This window comes from Archocentrus centrarchus, unplaced genomic scaffold, assembly GCF_007364275.1.
Source record: "Archocentrus centrarchus isolate MPI-CPG fArcCen1 unplaced genomic scaffold, fArcCen1 scaffold_32_ctg1, whole genome shotgun sequence".
In the NCBI taxonomy this organism is placed as follows: Eukaryota; Metazoa; Chordata; class Actinopteri; order Cichliformes; family Cichlidae; genus Archocentrus; species Archocentrus centrarchus.
This window is the reverse complement of record NW_022060260.1, coordinates 3,412,508-3,430,641: the sequence shown is the minus strand read 5'-3', so window position 1 is coordinate 3,430,641 and position 18,134 is coordinate 3,412,508. Positions and strand designations below refer to the sequence as shown.

Sequence of the window (18,134 nt, the reverse complement as noted above, 5' to 3'; positions counted from 1 at the left end):
TAGAAATAAAATTATTCATAATATCTCACAGGCAAGATACAAGGTACAGCTACTTTCAATACCGCTGATATTTATTTAGATTCTTTCTCTCCAATTGATCTGTCAGAGTTAACTTCAATAGTTACTTCCTCCAAACCGTCAATGTGTGTTTTACTCCCTATTCCTACTAGACTGTTCAAAGACGTCCTTCCATTAATTAATGTGTCAATCTTAAATATGATCAGTCTATATTTATTAAATTACTACATGCCACAGGCTTTCAAAGTGGCAGTAATCAAAACATTACTTAAAAAGCCATCACTTGACCCAGCTGTCTTAGCTAATTATAGGCCAATCTCCAACCTTCCTTTTCTCTCAAAGACTCTTGAAAGAGTAGTTGTAAAACAGCTAACTGATCATCTGCAGAGGAATGGTTTATCTGAAGAGTTTCAGTCAGGTTTGAGAATTCATCACAGTACAGAAACAGCATTAGTGAAGGTTACAAATGATCTTCTTACAGCCTCTGACAGTGGACTCATCTCTGTTCTTGTCCTGTTGGACCTCAGTGCAGCTTTGATACTGTTGACCATAACATTTTATCACAGAGATTAGAGCTTACTATAGGTATTAAAGGTACTGCACTGCAGTGGTTTGAATCATATTTATCTAATAGACTCCAATTTGTTCATGTAAATGGGGAGTCTTCTTCACACACTAAGATTGATTATAGAGTTCCACAGGGGTCTGTGGTAGGACAAATTCTATATGCATGTCTAGTGTAAATAAAATTGGTCCTAGCACATGTTATGCAGATGATACCCAGCTTCATCTGTTCATGAAGCCAGATGACACACATCAATTAGCTGAACTGCAGGAATGTCTTAAAGACATTAAGGCCTGGATGCCCTCTAATTTACTGCTTCTGAATTCAGATCAAACTGAAATTCTTGTACTCGGCCCCACAAATCTTAGAAACATGGTGTCAAACCAGATACTTACTCTGGATGGCATTACTTTGGCCTCCAGTAACACTGTGAGTTTTTTCTAAAATTAAAAACATCCTTTCTCAGACTGATGCTGAAAAGCTAATTTATGCATTTATTACTTCTAGGCTGGACTATTGTAATTCATTATTATCAGGCTGTCCTAAAAGCTCCCTGAAGAGCTTCCAGCTGATACAAAATGCTGCAGCGAGAAAACTTACAGGGACTAGAAAGAGAGAGCAGATTGCTTCCACATTGACTTGTCTTCATTGGCTCCTTGTTAAATCCAGAATCAGATGTAAAATCCCTCTTACATACAAGATCTTGAATAAGCAGGTCCCATCTTAACTTATTGACCTCATAGTACAATATTACCCAATAAAGCACTTTGCTTTCAGACTGCTGGCTTGCTTGTGGTTCCAAGGATAACAGAGTAGAATGGGAGGCAGAGCCTTCAGCTTTCAGGCCCCTCTTCTGTGGAACCAGCTCCCAGCTTGGATTCAGGAGACAGACACCCTCTCTATTTTTAGGCTTAAAACTTTCCTTTATGATCAAGCTTAAAGTTAGGGCTGGATCAGGTGGCCCTGAACATCCCTTAGTTATGCTACAATACAGCTAAGCTGTTTATACACAACTCTGCATTTTATCATTCACTATCTTTAATCTCTTGTATATACAATGTGTCTTTTTTCCTGTCTTCCTTCCCACGATTTGACTGTTGGGTTTTCTCTGTAATAACTGAATGGTTTTCACTTTACTAAATAAAGCACCTTGACACAACTATTTGTTGTGATTGGGTGCTATTTAAATTAAATGTAACTGAACTAAAAATGTGATTGGTCGCTGCCTCAAAGGATGTTTTTTGTTAAAAACTTTTTTGCTCTTCTGGACTTGATGATAAAGTCAAAATAATAAAGCAGACCAAATTAATGACCTTTGGTGCTAGCAGTATAGACCTGTAAGCTAATAATTATTTTTAAGGAAGACAGTGCCCCAGGAGAAGTCAAAGAGGTAGATTAGGACACTATCAACAAACAGGCAGGCAACATTATTGCAGACCCAACACACCTTGGGCAAGCCGAATGTTTTAAGAAGTTTCTTTGTGTTGAAATGTTTCAAAATGTTGCAGGTGGCTGAGTTTATACTGCTAACAATGGGTATGAGTGGGACTCCTTTGTGGATCTTTGTAATCTTTGTATACACCTGATATAGCATCAATGGGGTAAAGGCAGAAGTATGTAGGGCAGTCATTTTTTTCCTTTCCAGTTCTTGTAGGCAACAGGTGACTTTCTTCTTGTAGTGGCTTGTGGGGTCTCACCTTAAGACCTCAGTTCTGCTGTCACTAAGGAGTGTAGCAATTTTGGTCTGATAATCAGTCGATTATCTTTCTTTTGCAGTTGAGTTTAGAACAATGGTGCACCTTATCAGGTGTTAATATGGTGATGCTTTGGTCTTTATTCAGCATGGCACCACTGGTACAGATATGTGGATGACACCTGGATCCAAATCAAAACCCAAAAAGTAGAAGCCTTCACTGACCACATCAACTCAGTTGATGAAAACATTAAGTTCACTGGTGAAGATACCTGTCATGGCCGGGGAGGAAACGGGCGAGGAAGGGCAAAAACGCAGGACTCCAGAGGTAACTTAAAAGGGCGTTTATTCAGGTAAGGGGGGAACACAAATACCAAAAAAAACCTCGGAAGGGAGACGGAGGGCAGGCACAGGGAACACAGGAACACAGGAACACAGGAACACACGGGCACACAACGTCAACGACGCGACAAGGAGCATGGGAAACACAAGACTTAAATACACAGAGGGGCTGATGAGGGAAGAGGAAACAGGTGGGCACACAGGTGATTATGATTACCCTAACGGGGGGAAAGCAAAACTGAAGACAAGGAACAGACGACCATCAAAGTAAAACAGGAAGCCAGAAAGGGGGAGACAAAGACGCAGATGCAGACTAGACACCAGGAAAACATGTGGAACAAGATGACAACATAGAAACCGAGAAAATAACAAACACCAAGAAAACATAACACTGGGCCACCGGCCCAGGACATGACAGTACCCCCCCCTCAAAGGCCGGCCCCTGATGGCCACAAACAAAAGAAAAACCAAACCCAGACCAGGGCGGGAGGTGGGGGACCAGGACGGAGGGACCAAACAACACAAAACACAAGAACCCAAAACAGAACCACAGAGCAGAACCAAAAATCAACGGCAAGAGCCGGAACAGACACCCCAAAAAAGACAGAAGGCAACCAAAAAAAAAAAAAAACGAAACAATCTTGGGGGTTAACAAGGGTCAGAAAAACAAAAACAAAAACACAGGAACCAGAACAAAAGGCGACGGCACAAGGCCGGAAACAGTGCAAGGAAACGCCCCGACCAAGAGCAAAAAACAAACCAAAAACAGCAATCGGCAGGGGGAAAACAGTCGAAACAAAACCCAGGCGAAGAGGCAAAACAGTTCAGGAGGTCTGCTGGGACATCCAAGGCGGAAAACAGACAGTTCAGGGGAGTCCATGTGAAAACCAAAACAAAAATACACACAGTTCAAGGAGGTCGACCGCGCTCCCAGCGGCGGCGACGACGAGACAGGACTGGAGGCCGACCGCGCTCCCAGCGGCGGCGACGAGGAGACAGGACTGGAGGCCGACCGCGCTCCCAGCGGCGGCAGCGGCGACGAGGAGCAGGCACTGGAGGCTGACCGCGCTCCCAGCGGCGGCGGCGACGACGAGGAGGAGTCACTGGAGGCCGACCGCGCTCCCAGCGGCGGCGGCGACGAGGAGGGGTCACTGGAGGCCGACCGCGCTCCCAGCGGCGGCGGCGACGAGGAGGGGTCACTGGAGGCCGACCGCGGGGCATGCGGCGGCGGCGACGGGGAGCAGACACTGGAGGCCGACCGCGGGGCATGCGGCGGCGGAGACGGGCGACCCCGGGCTCTGGTGGGGAACCCTCGGGCGACGTGGAGCGCTCGGACTGAGCAGAGACCCCCACCGGCTCGGACTGAGCGGGACCCCCTGGCTCGGGGCGCTCGGACTGAGCGGAGACCCCCATCGGCTCGGACTGAGCGGGACCCTCGTGCGCGGAGCGCTCGGACTGAGCGGGACCCTCGGGCGCGGAGCGCTCGGACTGAGCGGGACCCCCTGGCTCGGAGTGAGCGGAGACCCCTCTGGCGCGGAGCGCTCGGACTGAGCGGGACCCTCTGGCGCGGAGCGCTCGGACTGAGCGGGACCCCCTGGCTCGGACTGAGCGGAGACCCCCATCGGCTCGGACTGAGCGGGGCCCTCTGGCGCGGAGCGCTCGGACTGAGCGGAGACCCCCACCGGCTCGGACTGAGCGGGGCCCTCTGGCGCGGGGCGCTCGGACTGAGCGGGACCCCCTGGCTCGGACTGAGCGGAGCCCATGGGCTGAACGGGGCCTACATAGTGAGGCACCGGATGCGTAGGCTGGGACCGCGGAACAGGACACACTGCTGCTTTATTGAGCAGCAGGGGCTGCTCGGGGAATAGCCGAGGTGCAGGGGACTGCGTGGAAGCAGGCCGGGAGACGACTGGCTGCGTGGAAGCAGGCCGGGAGACGACTGGCTGCGTGGAAGCAGGCCGGGAGACGACTGGCTGCGTGGAAGCAGGCCGGGAGACGACTGGCTGCGTGGAAGCAGGCCAGGAACTAGCTGACACTGGGGACCGAGGAAGAGCTACTGGAACTGACTGAGAGTGGAGTGGACAGGGAGCGACAGGAGCTGGGGCTGACTGAGTGCTAGGGGGAGCGACAGGAGCTGGGGCTGACTGAGTGCTAGGGGGAGCGACAGGGGCTGGAGCAGACTGAGTGCGAGGGAGAGCGACAGGGGCTGGAGCAGACTGAGTGCGAGGGAGAGCTACCGGGGCTGGAGCAGACTGAGTGCGAGGGAGAGCTACCGGGGCTGGAGCAGACTGAGTGCGAGGGAGAGCTACCGGGGCTGGAGCAGACTGAGTGCGAGGGAGAGCTACAGGGGCTGGAGCAGACTGAGTGCGAGGGAGAGCTACAGGGGCTGGAGCAGACTGAGTGCGAGACAGCGCTGCTGGCTGCGTGGGAGCAGACTGAGTGCGAGACAGCGCTGCTGGCTGCGTGGGAGCAGACTGAGTGCGAGACAGCGCTGCTGGCTGCGTGGGAGCAGCCTGAGGGCTAGGGAGATCTGGCTGCGTGGAAACAGAGAGGTGAGAGCTAGCTGACACTGGGGCCTGAGAGGGAGCTGACTGAGAGGGCACTAAAACAGCTGACACTGGGGACCGAGGGAGAGCGACTGGAGCTAGAGCTGACTGAAGGCGAGGGAGAGCGACTGGAGCTAGAGCTGACTGAAGGCGAGGGAGAGCGACTGGAGCTAGAGCTGACTGAAGGCGAGGGAGAGCGACTGAGGCTGACTGAGACCCTGCTGCTGCAGCTAACACAGAAGACCGATGCGAAGGCTTGGACCTGGCTGCCCCCACCCGCGGAACAGGTACGGGTGCAGAGGTCAGCCCGTCCGTGGCTGCCCCCACCCGCGGAACAGGTACGGGTGCAGAGGTCAGCCCGTCCGTGGCTGCCCCCACCCGCGGAACAGGTACGGGTGCAGGGGAAGCTGGAGCTAAGGGAGCTGGAGCAGGGTGAGCAGAGGGAGCTGGAGCTAACTGAGGGGTCTGGGACTGCGACTGAGGGGGAGCTGGAGCTACAGCTGACTGGGAACACTGCGACTGAGGGGGAGCTGGAGCTACAGCTGACTGGGAACACTGCGACTGAGGGGGAGCTGGAGCTACAGCTGACTGGGAATACTGGGAAGAAGCTAAGGGAACTGACAGGAGTGGCTGAGAGGCTGCAGCAGTGGTCTGTGGTGCTGGCTGTAGGTGAAGGGTGGTGATTACAAAGTCTTTCACTAACCCGTGCAAGGAGTCCAACAGCCAAGGGAAACTGGCAATCAGGTCTTGAAGCCTGGTGGTGATGGCTTCCTGTTCCTCCTTACACGGGTCAGATAACAAGTCCAAGCATAATCGGTCCACTCTTCGGATCAGAATTTTCCTGCTCTCCTCTGAGAGGGAGGAAGCAGCAGAGTACATGACGTCATGAACAGGAACAGTCACTTTCGGGAACAGAACAGACTCACTCACTGTGTCGGTGGGCTGAAGTTGCTCTTTCTGCTGCTGAGAGCCAAACTTCCACCCCACGGAAGCAGGCTGAAGACTCGCCTGTGCAGACGGCTGGGATAGCCGTGGCGTTATACCACGCGGCGCCGGAAAAAACTCCTCCCGCAGCTGCCGGGAATCCCTCCTCCTCCCTTGCTGCTCCGTCTGTGAGAGGGAAGAGGGGCGAGCGAACGGAGAGGCAGGTGAGGGAGCGGCCGGCGCTAAAAACAGTCCGCCCACGCGGCAGACCTGCGGTTTAGGCGGGGGCGGTGAGCGGCGTCGCCGGGGACCATTCAAAAAAGCTGGTCCCCCCAGCGCCAGGTGAGTGCCATTGTAGCGGCCGGAGCTTGCAGGGTCTTTACTATGGTCGCGTCGTTCTGTCATGGCCGGGGAGGAAACGGGCGAGGAAGGGCAAAAACGCAGGACTCCAGAGGTAACTTAAAAGGGCGTTTATTCAGGAAAGGGGGGAACACAAATACCAAAAAAAACCTCGGAAGGGAGACGGAGGGCAGGCACAGGGAACACAGGAACACAGGAACACAGGAACACACAGGCACACAACGTCAACGACGCGACAAGGAGCATGGGAAACACAAGACTTAAATACACAGAGGGGCTGATGAGGGAAGAGGAAACAGGTGGGCACACAGGTGATTATGATTACCCTAACGGGGGGAAAGCAAAACTGAAGACAAGGAACAGACGACCATCAAAGTAAAACAGGAAGCCAGAAAGGGGGAGACAAAGACGCAGACGCAGACTAGACACCAGGAAAACATGTGGAACAAGATGACAACATAGAAACCGAGAAAATAACAAACACCAAGAAAACATAACACTGGGCCACCGGCCCAGGACATGACAATACCAAGGATAACAGGTTGCCATTCCTGGACTGTGCTGTGTTCACTGAGGAAGATGGAAGCATTAAAGTTTATCAGAAGCCCAAACACAGACTAGTACCTACTCTTTGGCTCCCACCACACACTGGAAAACAAACTTGGGGTGATCAGGATGCTACAACACTGGACAGCAAATATTCCCTCTAAGGCAGAAGGGAAGGACTGGGCCTTCATCATATCAACAAAGACGCACAGGGAAAAAGATCAGACACCAATTAGGGAGAAAGAGAATGACAAATGGACCAACATTGCCATCCCTTATGGAGCAGGTTTGTCAGAGAAACTCAAGAGAATTTTCTCCAAGCATAACATCCCAGTGTGCTTCAGACCCAGCCACACTCTAAAACAGAAACAGGTTCATCCCAAGGGCAAAACTCCCAAACACAAGCTAAGCAACATAGCGTATACTGCACAGTGCAGTTAGGAGCGCTCAGACCTCTATATTGGAGAAACCAAACTGCCACTCTGTCTGTGTGGGTTTTCAGTCATCCAGGTCATAGTAATCTCTGGAGCTTGAAAAAAGGGCGACTGGAATTTGTTTCTTGAAGACGTTTCACCTCTCATCCGAAAGGCTTCTTCCAGGTGTTTAAACCCCAGTGGGCAGAGTCCCCTGGAGGTGGTTGTGACCCACTATTGTTCATGTGCATAATCACATGCACCAAAGTGTGAAAGGAGGCTTCCGGTAAACTTCAATATTGAGGCTTCCATCTCCCTCAGTAAGCACCACGCAGTCCAGGAATGGTAACCTAATATCCCTGTCTGTCCTCCCTGGTAAACCTTATGTATTTATCCACTGAGTTGATGTGGCAAGTGAAGGCTTCTACTTCTTGGGTTTTGATTTAGACCCAGGTGTCATCTACATATCTGTACCAGTGGCTAGGTGCCATCCCTTTAAAAGAACCAAGAGCTTTACTTTCCACTTCCTCCATGTAAAGGTTGGCTACAATGGGTGACACTGGGGAGCCCATGGCACATCCATGTTTCTGTCTGTAGAATCCATCATTGTATTTGAAATATGTTGTGGTAAGGCAGAGGTCTAACAGTGCACAAATTTGATCTGGGGTAAAGCTGATTCTGTTTTGTAAGGAGTCGTCTTCCTGTAGTCGTTTACTGACAGTCTGCACTGCTTCAGTTGTGGGTATGCAAGTGAAAAGTGAAACCACATCAAATCAGTGCCAGATTATGGACCTTGTAGGTAAAGTCTGTTCAGTTTTCAATGTGATGGGTATGTTTCCCACAAGCAGAGATAAGATGGCAGCGAGGTGTTTGGAAATGTTGTAGGTGACTGAGTTTATACTGCTGGTAATGTATCTGAGTGGGACCCTTTAGTCGCCTCCGCTCCCTCAGTCTCCTCTGCTCCTTCCCCTTCGGCCCCTTTAGTCGCTCCCTTAGCTCCCTCCTATGCTCCCTTAGCTCCCTCCTCTGCTTCAGTCCCCATAACTCCCTCCTCTGGTCCCCCCTGTAGCTTCACTCCCTTCAGTCCCCTCGGACTCAGTCCCTGTAGCTTGACTCCCTTCAGTCCCCTCGGATTCAGTCCCTGTAGCTTCGGGCCCCTCAGTATTAGTCCCCTCTGTTCCCTCCTCTGCTTTGGTCCCTCCTCTGCTTTCATCCCCTCTGGTCCCTCCTCTGCTTTGGTTCCCTCTGGTCCCTCCTCTGCTTCGGTCCCCTCTGCCTCAGTCCCTTTAGCTCCCTCTGCAGTCCCCTCGGTCCCTTTAGCCACCTTAAAGTCACCCCTGCCAGGGCTTGCCTTTAAGCTACCCACACAGCAGTCCCAGTCATTGGAGGAGACAGCTGTGCGCCCTGCTCAGCAGCATGGCTCTTTCAAGTTTCCTGGCTCTTTCGAGTTCCCTGGCTCTTTCGAGTGTCCTGAGCCTTTCAAGTGTTTTGAGCCTTTTGAGTGTCCTGAGCGTGCCTGCCTTCCTCGTCGTCGCTGCTGGGACCCGGGTCGGCCTCCTGCCTCGCCTCGCCACCGCCACTGGTACCACGGTTAGCCTCCTGCTCCACTTCGCCACCGGGACCGCGGTCGGCCTCCTGCTTCACCTCGCCGCCACCACTGGGACCGCGGTCGGCCTCCAGAATGGTTTTGTTGTGAAGGTGGACTTCTTTCAGCCTCCTGTGCTGCCTCGTCCTTTGTTTTCTTTTCTTGTATGGTTTTTTCCGGCTCTGTGCCGCCGTTTTGTTGTTTTGTTCCTTGGGCCAGCGACTTTCTGGACTGTTGTGTTTTGGACTTTGTTGCTTTTTTTGTTTTGGGCCCTTTTTGTTTTCACTGATATAAGTTGGGGCTTGACCATGAAGACTTCTGTAAGTCAGGACCAGAATCTTAAACTGGAGTCTGAAATCAATGGGGAGCCAGTGTAGCTGGATGAGTAACGGTGTGGTGTGAGAATATTTAGAAGATTTTGTCAGAAGCCTCGCAACAGCATTCTGAACAACCTGGAGATGCTCCAGGGAGTTTTTGCTAAGACAAGTAAATAAAGCATTGCAATAATCCAGATGTGAGGAAATGAATGCATGGATAGCAATCTGAAGTTCAGAACGTGACACAATGAGACTTAACTTAGCAAGGTTCCGTAAATGATAAAAACAATAGTGAACCAGAGATTTGACATGGGTATCTAAAGAGAACGCAGCGTCAAAGGTTACACCAAGGTTCCTAATGGAAGATTTAGCAAATTTGCCATCAGGAGCACAAAGAGGACTTCAGTTTTTTCATCATTAAGTTGAAGAAAGTTATCAGCCATCCAACTTTTGATAGAAGAAGAAGAAGAAGAAGAAGAAGAAACAGCCTTTATTGTCCCACAGAGGGGAAATTTGGGTGTAACAGCAGCCGCAGTTATTATAAATATAAATAAAGATATAATAATTCACACTATTAAGAAAAGAATATATATAAAATCAACAAACAATATTAACCTTAATACTACTAATAATAATAACACTATATACAATGTGCATGATGTGCCGGACTATTTACAGTATATTATTATTATTATTATTATATATTATCCTACATTGTGTAGGCTATTGTGGTTTTTGTTGGGAGCAGTGATGGTTATACAGTCTTACAGCTGCTGGGAGGAAGGATCTGCGGTAACGCTCCTTTGTGCATTTAGGATGCAGCAGTCTGTCACTGAAGGAGCTTTCCAGCTCAGCAACAGTTTCATGCATGGGATGGGAGACCTTGTCCATCAGTGATGTTATTTTGGTCAGAGTCCTTCTGTCTCCCACCACCTGCACTGAGTCGAGAGGACATCCTAGGACAGAGCTGGCTTTCCTGATGAGCTTGTCTATCCTCTTCCTCTCAGTTGTAGACAAGCTGCTGCTCCAACATACTGCTGCATAGAAGATGGCTGATGCCACCACAGAGTCATAGAAGGTCTTCAGGAGTGTCCCCTGCACTCCAAAAGACCTCAGCCTTCTCAGCAGGTAGAGTCTGCTCTGACCCTTCCTGTAGAGCGCATCAGTGTTATGAGTCCAGTCCAGTTTATTGTTTAGGTGAACACCCAGGTACTTATAAGAGTCCACTATCTCAATGTCCACTCCCTGGATGTTCACCGGTGTCCGTGTGGTGGGTCTGCGCCTGCGGAAATCCACCACCAGCTTCTTGGTTTTAGCGGCGTTGATCAGGAGGTGGTTCCGCTGGCACCAGTCCACGAAGTCCTAAGTCCACTGTCTGTACTCTGAGTCATCCTCACCTGTGATGAGGCCAACTATGGCAGAGTCGTCAGAGAACTTCTGCAGATGGCAGCGTGGGGAGTTGATGGAGAAGTCTGCAGTGTAGAGGGTGAAGAGGAACGGTGCCAGCACAGTTCCCTGTGGGGCCCCCGTACTGCAGACCAGCCTGTCAGAGACACAGCCCTGTGTCCTCACGTACTGTGGGCGGTCAGTGAGGTAGTCCAGTATCCACTCGGAGATGTGGTGGTCCACTCCTGACAGTTCCAGCTTGTCTCTCAGAAGTCCTGGCTGGATGGTGTTAAAAGCACTGGAGAAATCAAAGAACATGATCCTCACAGTGCTTCCAGGCTTCTCCAGGTGGGTCAGAGCTCGGTGCAGGAGGTAGATGATGGCGTCATCCACCCCGATGCCAGGCCGGTAGGCGAACTGCAGCGGGTCCAACGAAGACGACACCATGAGGCGTAGATGGTTGAGGACCAGCCTCTCGAGGGTCTTCATTAGATGCGATGTCAGGGCTACCGGCCTGTAGCTGCTAAGATCCTTTGGATGTTTGGTCTTTGGTACCGGTACCACACAGGAGGTCTTCCACAATTGTGGTACTTTCCCCAGCTTCAAGCTCAGGTTGAACATGTATCCCATGATGCCACACAGCTGATCTGCGCAGCACCTCAGGAGCCTGGAGCTGATGCCGTCTGGACCAGCAGCCTTTCGCACCTTGATCTTACGTAGCTCCTTCCTCACATGATGAGTTGAGAGGGACAAGATGGAGGTGGGGGATGGGGGTTGTGAGATGGAGTCCTCAGAAGTGAAGGGGGTGGGTGATGGCTGAGAGCTGAGAGGTGTGAGGTCCCAAGAAGAAGAAAGGTTGGCAGTCATTAAAGATGGTGGGGCTGACAGCAGGGGGGACTGGGCTGGGGGAGGGGTGGGTGGCTGGTCAAACCTGTTAAAGAACTGGTTCAGGTTGTTAACCCACTCTAAGTCTCCCACAATCCTAGGGCTTGGTTTGTGGCCTGAAATTGAGTTCAAACTCCTCCAAACCCCACTGATGTTGCTCTGCTGTAGCTGGTCCTCCATCTTCTTCCTGTAGATGTTTTTTCCATCCCTGATTTTCCTTCTCAGATCCTTCTGCACGGCTCTCAGCTCCTCCTTATTTCCTGATCTAAAGGCTCTCTTCTTCTCCTTCAGGAGAGCCTTTATTTCAGAGTTGATCCAGGGTTTGTTGTTTGAAAAACACCGTACCCTCCTGGTGGGCACAGTGTTTTCCACGCAGAAATTGATGTAATCAGTGATGCAGTCCGTGATGCTGTCGATGTCCTCCCCATGAGGGGCACAAAGCTCTTCCCACACAGTGGAGCTAAAGCAGTCTCTCAGAGCTTCTTCAGTCTCCTCAGACCATTTCTTCACTGTGTGTGTCACAACTGGTTCTCTGTGTACCAAGGGTTTGTACACAGGCTGGAGATGAACCAGGTTGTGATCTGAGCCCCCCAGGGGAGGCAGAGGTGATGAGCTGTATGCCTCCTTGATGTTGGCATACAGTAGATCCAGTGTGTTGGTATTCCTGGTGTGGCAGGTGACATACTGGGTGAAGGTGGGGAGAGTGGAGGACAGGGAGACGTGGTTAAAGTCCCCTGAGATCAGAAAGAGGGCCTGTGGGTGCTGTGTTTGGAGTCTGCTGGTAGTAGCATGGAGGACATCGCAGGCTGCAGCAGCGTTAGCAGAGGGCGGCACATACACAGTTATCACAATAACATGTGAAAACTCCCGAGGAAGATAGTGCGGTCTCATACCAACAGCGAGCAGTTCAATGTCCTTACTGCAGAGCGTCTCTTTGATGGTTAGATGTCTGGAGTTGCACCATCTATCGTTTACAAACACAGCCAGACCCCCGCCCCTCTTCTTACCACTCTCCTTGGTTCTGTCGGCACGGATCAAATGAAAGCCGTCCATGTTTATGTGTGAGTCCGGGGTTAGCTCGGTTAGCCACGTCTCCGTCAGGCACATGAGGCTGCTCTCCCGGTAGCTCCTTTGATGTCGCGTTAGCGCCGCCAGCTCGTCCACTTTGTTGGGAAGAGATCTCACGTTTCCCATGATGATGGACGGGATGACGGGTCTGTACCTTCTCCCCTGGCAACGACGACCTATGCCCGCACGTCTCCCGCGTCTCTTCCTTCTCAGTTCGCGGGGAATATCGAGTCGTTCAGCAGGAGTAGGCACAGCGGAGCGCCCGATGGAGATCAGCTGGTCCCGAGAGTAAACAATAGGAGCGTGGCCACTCTCGCAGTCTCCAAACATAAACACCATAAAAAGGGTAAATAAAAAAAAGTTTTCCAGAAAAAAGTCTGCTCCATCATGAGGAAAAAGAGCAGAAGATACGGAAACACAAAAACACATCTAATACTAAACAAAATGAGAAAAAACACGGAATTAGTGCGGAGCTGCTGAAACTGGCTGCCTGCTCGCGCGGCGCCGGAAGTGGAAAAAAGATAGATTCTAAACATATAATCAGCAACTGATTACAAATTGGAAGGTTGGTAGTTCGATCCTTGGCTGCTCCGGTCTGCATGCCAAAGTATCCTTGGGTAGGATGCTGAACTCTAAGTTGCTCCTGATGTATTCATCAGAGTGTGACTGTGTGTGTGAATTTTAGATAGAAAGCATTTAGATGTAGAAAGCGCTTGTATGAATGTGTGCGTGAATGAGACATGCTGTACAAAGCTCTGTGAGTGCTCATGTACAGTAGAAAAGCGCTATAGAGCAACCAGTCCATTTACCATTAGAACTAGAAAACTAGTGCGTTTGGAAAAGCTATGTTGAATAAGCACTTGTGAAAATTTTTCACATAAACTTTAAATTTCATAGGTGGTCAAATAAATTTTGTCCTCATTTGTATGTACTATTACAACAGTGGTATTCTATTATTAAGTAGGAAAAACTGCTAACCTTTATTTTTGAAGGTATTCTGTTCTAAAAACCTATTCCTGTACATAGCACAGCTCCTGATCTTGTGTAGACTGTTATCTGTAGTTAATTCTGTGAGTGACATGAAATTCAAAGACAAATATCAAACATCTCATTATCTCCCTCTAGAATTTCATTGCATGGAAATTACATACTTCCATGCAATGAAATTCTGATGGACAGCTTCCCCCTCTTTTCACAGCAGCATATAAAAGAGAACAAAAGGCTGTTATTAAGCTGTGAGTGGCATGGTGCAGGTGTGTCATCTATATGAACTGTGAGCAATCAGAGAACTGTGACAGAGGGCAGGCCATAATAACAATCAGACCTGATAAGGTCACAGCACTCTTCTTCACAATGAAATTCTAAGAAGCTTTAACACAGTTGCTGGCTGCATACCTGGTGACCAGTACAGCAGTATCCACTGGTGGGATATCATCCCTTCCACCAGGAACATGGTTGGTACCAAGATACCAAGGCCCCCCAAATTCCCGATACTGCCAGTGACAGAAGCTCTCCAGAGATCTTTCTCCATGATGGCCCACCTTTAGTTTTTCCTGGGGAATAAATACAGTAAATTAAACTAATTAACCTAAAAAAAAGAAAAAAATTGTGACTCATGAACAATAAAAATTTCATGCAAATAATTTTAACACTATATTTAACTGACAACAGTAAAAACACAATAAATGTTAAAACTGGGAAATTTAAAAAGACTGATAAAAACCATCTGGTTGAACATTCACTAACGTTGTTCTTTTGACTGCTTCCTTTAGGGGCTGCCACAGCAGATCATCAGCCTCCATCTCACCCTATCTCTAGCATCCTCTTCTTCACACCAACCCTCTGCATATTCTCCTTCACTGCATCCATGAATCATTTGTTGTCCTTTGTCCAAGATATTCACTATCCCTCCTCTGCACATGTCCAGACCATCTCAGCCTTGCCTCTCTCCCTTTGTGTCCATGCCGCTCAAACTGAGCTGTCCCATTTTGTTTGTGCTACTGTCTCCAAACCATACATCGTAGCAGGTCCCATATTAGAAACTTTCCCTCTCACTCTTGCTGCTATCCTTCTGTTACACATCACTCCTGACACTTGTCTCCAACCACTCCATGCTTCTCCACCTCTCTCATGCACAGTCCATTGCTTTGGATGGTTTGCCCCAAGTATTTAAACTCATCTACCTTCACTACTTCTACTCCTTGCATTTTTACCTTTTCACCTGTGTCCTTCTCATTCACACACATGTATTCTGTCTTCCTTCTGCTGACTTTCATTCTTCTTTCCGGTATATACCTTTACTTCTTCACTCTCTTCCACCTTCCACTCTCACTACAAATCACAATGTCATCTGCAAATATCCACAGAGACTCCTACTTCACCTTATCTGTCAGTCTGTCCATCACCATTGCAAGGAAGAAGGGGTTCAGAGCCGATCCCTGATGTAATCCCACACCCACTATGAACCCATATGCCACTCCTACCGCACACCTCACCACTATCCTGTCCTCATCCTGCACCGGCTTCACATACTTCTCTGCCAGCCACTTCAGACTTCCTCATGCAGTACCACAGTTCCTCTCTTTGCACCCTATCACACGCTTTCTCTAGATCCACAAAGACACAGTGGATCTCTGGCAGGGTCCTCTGCCCTCTGGCCTGCCCTCTTCTTTCTTTTCCTCCACCTTTTTATGCTCTCTCTCTTCCTCTGTATGTGTGGGTATGGATGTGTGTGTGTGTGCGGTAGTTGTGCTTTGTGTTTCAGAGGCAGGGCGTGTAAAATGGCTCTGCCCTGCTAATCAAACACCTGTAATCCTGCACCTAATTACTGACCTGTTTGCTGTTGTGATTATTAAAGCCAGATTATAAAAGATTAGCGCTTTTCCTAAGACAACGCCAGATCCTTGCACCGCAAGCGGTAATGCAAGCTCGGCTCCTCAATCATTGTTTATGCTCGGATTAATATATACAAAGAGTGTGAGACTGGAAACTCACTTACAGCAGAGGCGGAAAGGAGAGAGAGAGATGTGGAGATTACTGCCTCAGTGCAAACAATCCAGCTTAAAGACTGTTGTGTTTTTACAATAAAAGCTTGTTTATCCTTACCAGTGTGCTCTGCATTTGTGTTTAGGATTACACAGAGCTTAACAGAAGGATCTGGCCAGCAATGGACGCAGCAGACGCAGATCTGGTAAAGAAGGCACTCACCTGCCAAGGAGCACAAGAAAGCTCTGCACCAAAGACACCATTCTCCAGCAGATAGCTGAAACAAGGTGGTTACTTCAAAGTTTTTGCTCTCAGGCGAACACGGAGGCCGCAACCACAAAACTGGCCACACCGCCGCCGCCAGTGGCGAAATCTCTGCCTCCACCCACTGACCAGTTGGGAGCATTTATTCTAACTCCTGAAGTCTTTGTCTGAAGTGATTTATGTGAATATGAATTTTAATAGACTAAATCACATCTTTTCTTCTGATGGAGCAAAAATCACTTATCTGGTTAGTCTTCTCAGGGGCAGAGGGTTTAGGTTTGCCCAAGTTGTGCTGGCTGGAAATACATCTCTTTTGAGGACCTGCTCTTTTGAGGAGCAAGTTTTTGATAAAGATTCTAGTGCTGAATTTGCTGTTCAAAAAATGTTTAATCTACGTCACAGAAGCAGGAATGTTGCAGACTTTTCTCTTGACTTTTGGATTCTGGCAGAGGAAACAGGGTAGAAAGAGAAAGCTCTTCTTCCATGGTTTGAGTGAATACGTTCAAGATGAATTAGCCACTAAAGGATCCAAGCCGGAGCCAATGGAACTGGGCAGATCACGTTTCTCTTCCCAAGAGCAGCAGAAACAAACCCCTGTGGGTGAGTGCCTGTTTTGTGGAGAAAAGTCACATTTTGCCAGCAAATGCCCAGAGCAGTTAAAAAGAAAATGTCCATCTGTGAAACTGGGGACACTGTTGGGCAAAAGTGATAAAAAAAAAAAAACAATCCCCACTGAAACTATCAATTTCTGCTACCATGTCAAACCAGTTTCTTTCCATTACCATACTAATTTTAATAGACTCAGGGGCAAAGCAAAGCTTTCTGGACTGTGAAACAGCAACTAATTTGGGTATAATCTTTGAGACTCTTCCTACAGCTCTGCAAGTTGCAGTATCCAGTGGGAAGATTCTGGAGCTCATTACTCACTGCACGGCATTGATTCATCTTCTCGTCTCTGGAAATCCTTGTGAGTGCATTTCTTTGTGTATGATGTTTCTTATATGCTATTAGTACTGGGTTTTCCCTGGCTGACAACTCACAATCCTATTCTACTGATTGGACTCACCCAGTGATAACTGGCTGAAGCCCTCATTGTCCTGAAGTATGTTTGCTCTCTGCTTCACCTCACAGCTGCTCTTCTCCGCAGGACAAAGCCGAGCCACCTGACCTCACCTTGGTACCCCCAAGTATCATGACCTAAGTGAGGTTTTTCACCAGGGCCTTGTTCGCTCCCTGCCATCTCAATGGCCCTATAACTGTGCTGTAAGCCTCCTCCCTGGCCTGCAACTGCAGAGTTTCTTGGGTTTTGTAAATTTTAATTGATGATCCATAAAAAATTTCAGCAAAATTGCCTTTCTTCTAGCCAGTCTCACTTTCCACTAAAACCCCAATGATATTCAGGCCTTTGAAATGGTTATACACCTCAGCACCCATTCTTATCTAGCCTGACACCACTAAACAGTTCATTGTGTAGGTCAACGCCTCAGGTACTGTGATAGGCGCAGTTCTGTCACAACAGCCTGAAGGCAAAATGCATCCTTGTGCTTTTATTTTCTGGTCGCCTCTCCCCAGCTAACCAGAACTATGATGTGGGAGATCGGGAACTGTTGGTAGTGAAGCTGGCATTGGAAGAATGGAGACATTGGCTCGAAGGCTTGGGGCAGCCATTCGTGGTCTGGACCGACAACAAGAACCTGTCTTGTCTAAATGCCAGACAAGCCAGGTGGGCCTTATTCTTTACTCAGTTCAATTTCATATAACTGATTCTGACAAACCAGAATCCATCCTGTCCTCAACCTGTGTGGTCGGAGCAGTAAACTGGGAGATCGAGTCAGTGGTAAAAGCAGCTCAGCAAACTGAGCCAGATCCCCTGGGCGGGCCACCAGACAAGATTTATATCTCCTCTGCTGTTCACTCTCAGGTAATCCATTGGGCCCACGCTGTTAAGGTCACCTCTCATCCAGGTCAGAATCAGACAATCACCTTTCTCCAATGAATGTTCTGTTGGCCATCCCTGGCCTGGAACGTTAAAGAGTGCAACTCCGCCTGCCCGGTCTATGCTCGGAGTGATCTCAACACCTGCTGGACTTCTTTGTCCCCTGCTGGTTCTGCCCTTATCCCATCAGTAGGTAACACAACCAATCCACCTGGAGTTCACACCTCACCTGGGCAGAGTATGCGCATAATTCCATGAGGTCCTCTGCTACAGGCCTCTACCCATTTGAAGCTTCCTTGGC

General features: G+C 49.2%; 1 protein-coding gene across 1 annotated transcript in view; it reads right to left on the bottom strand.

The window, feature by feature from the left end:
• adamts17 (ADAM metallopeptidase with thrombospondin type 1 motif, 17) overlaps positions 1 to 18,134 on the bottom strand; it is a 182,014-nt gene that overhangs the window by 116,275 nt on the left and 47,605 nt on the right. The window contains exon 6 of the mRNA XM_030724178.1: positions 14,044 to 14,201. Within this exon, the coding sequence (XP_030580038.1) occupies positions 14,044 to 14,201 (158 nt within the window). The remainder of the gene's footprint in view (positions 1 to 14,043; positions 14,202 to 18,134) is intronic.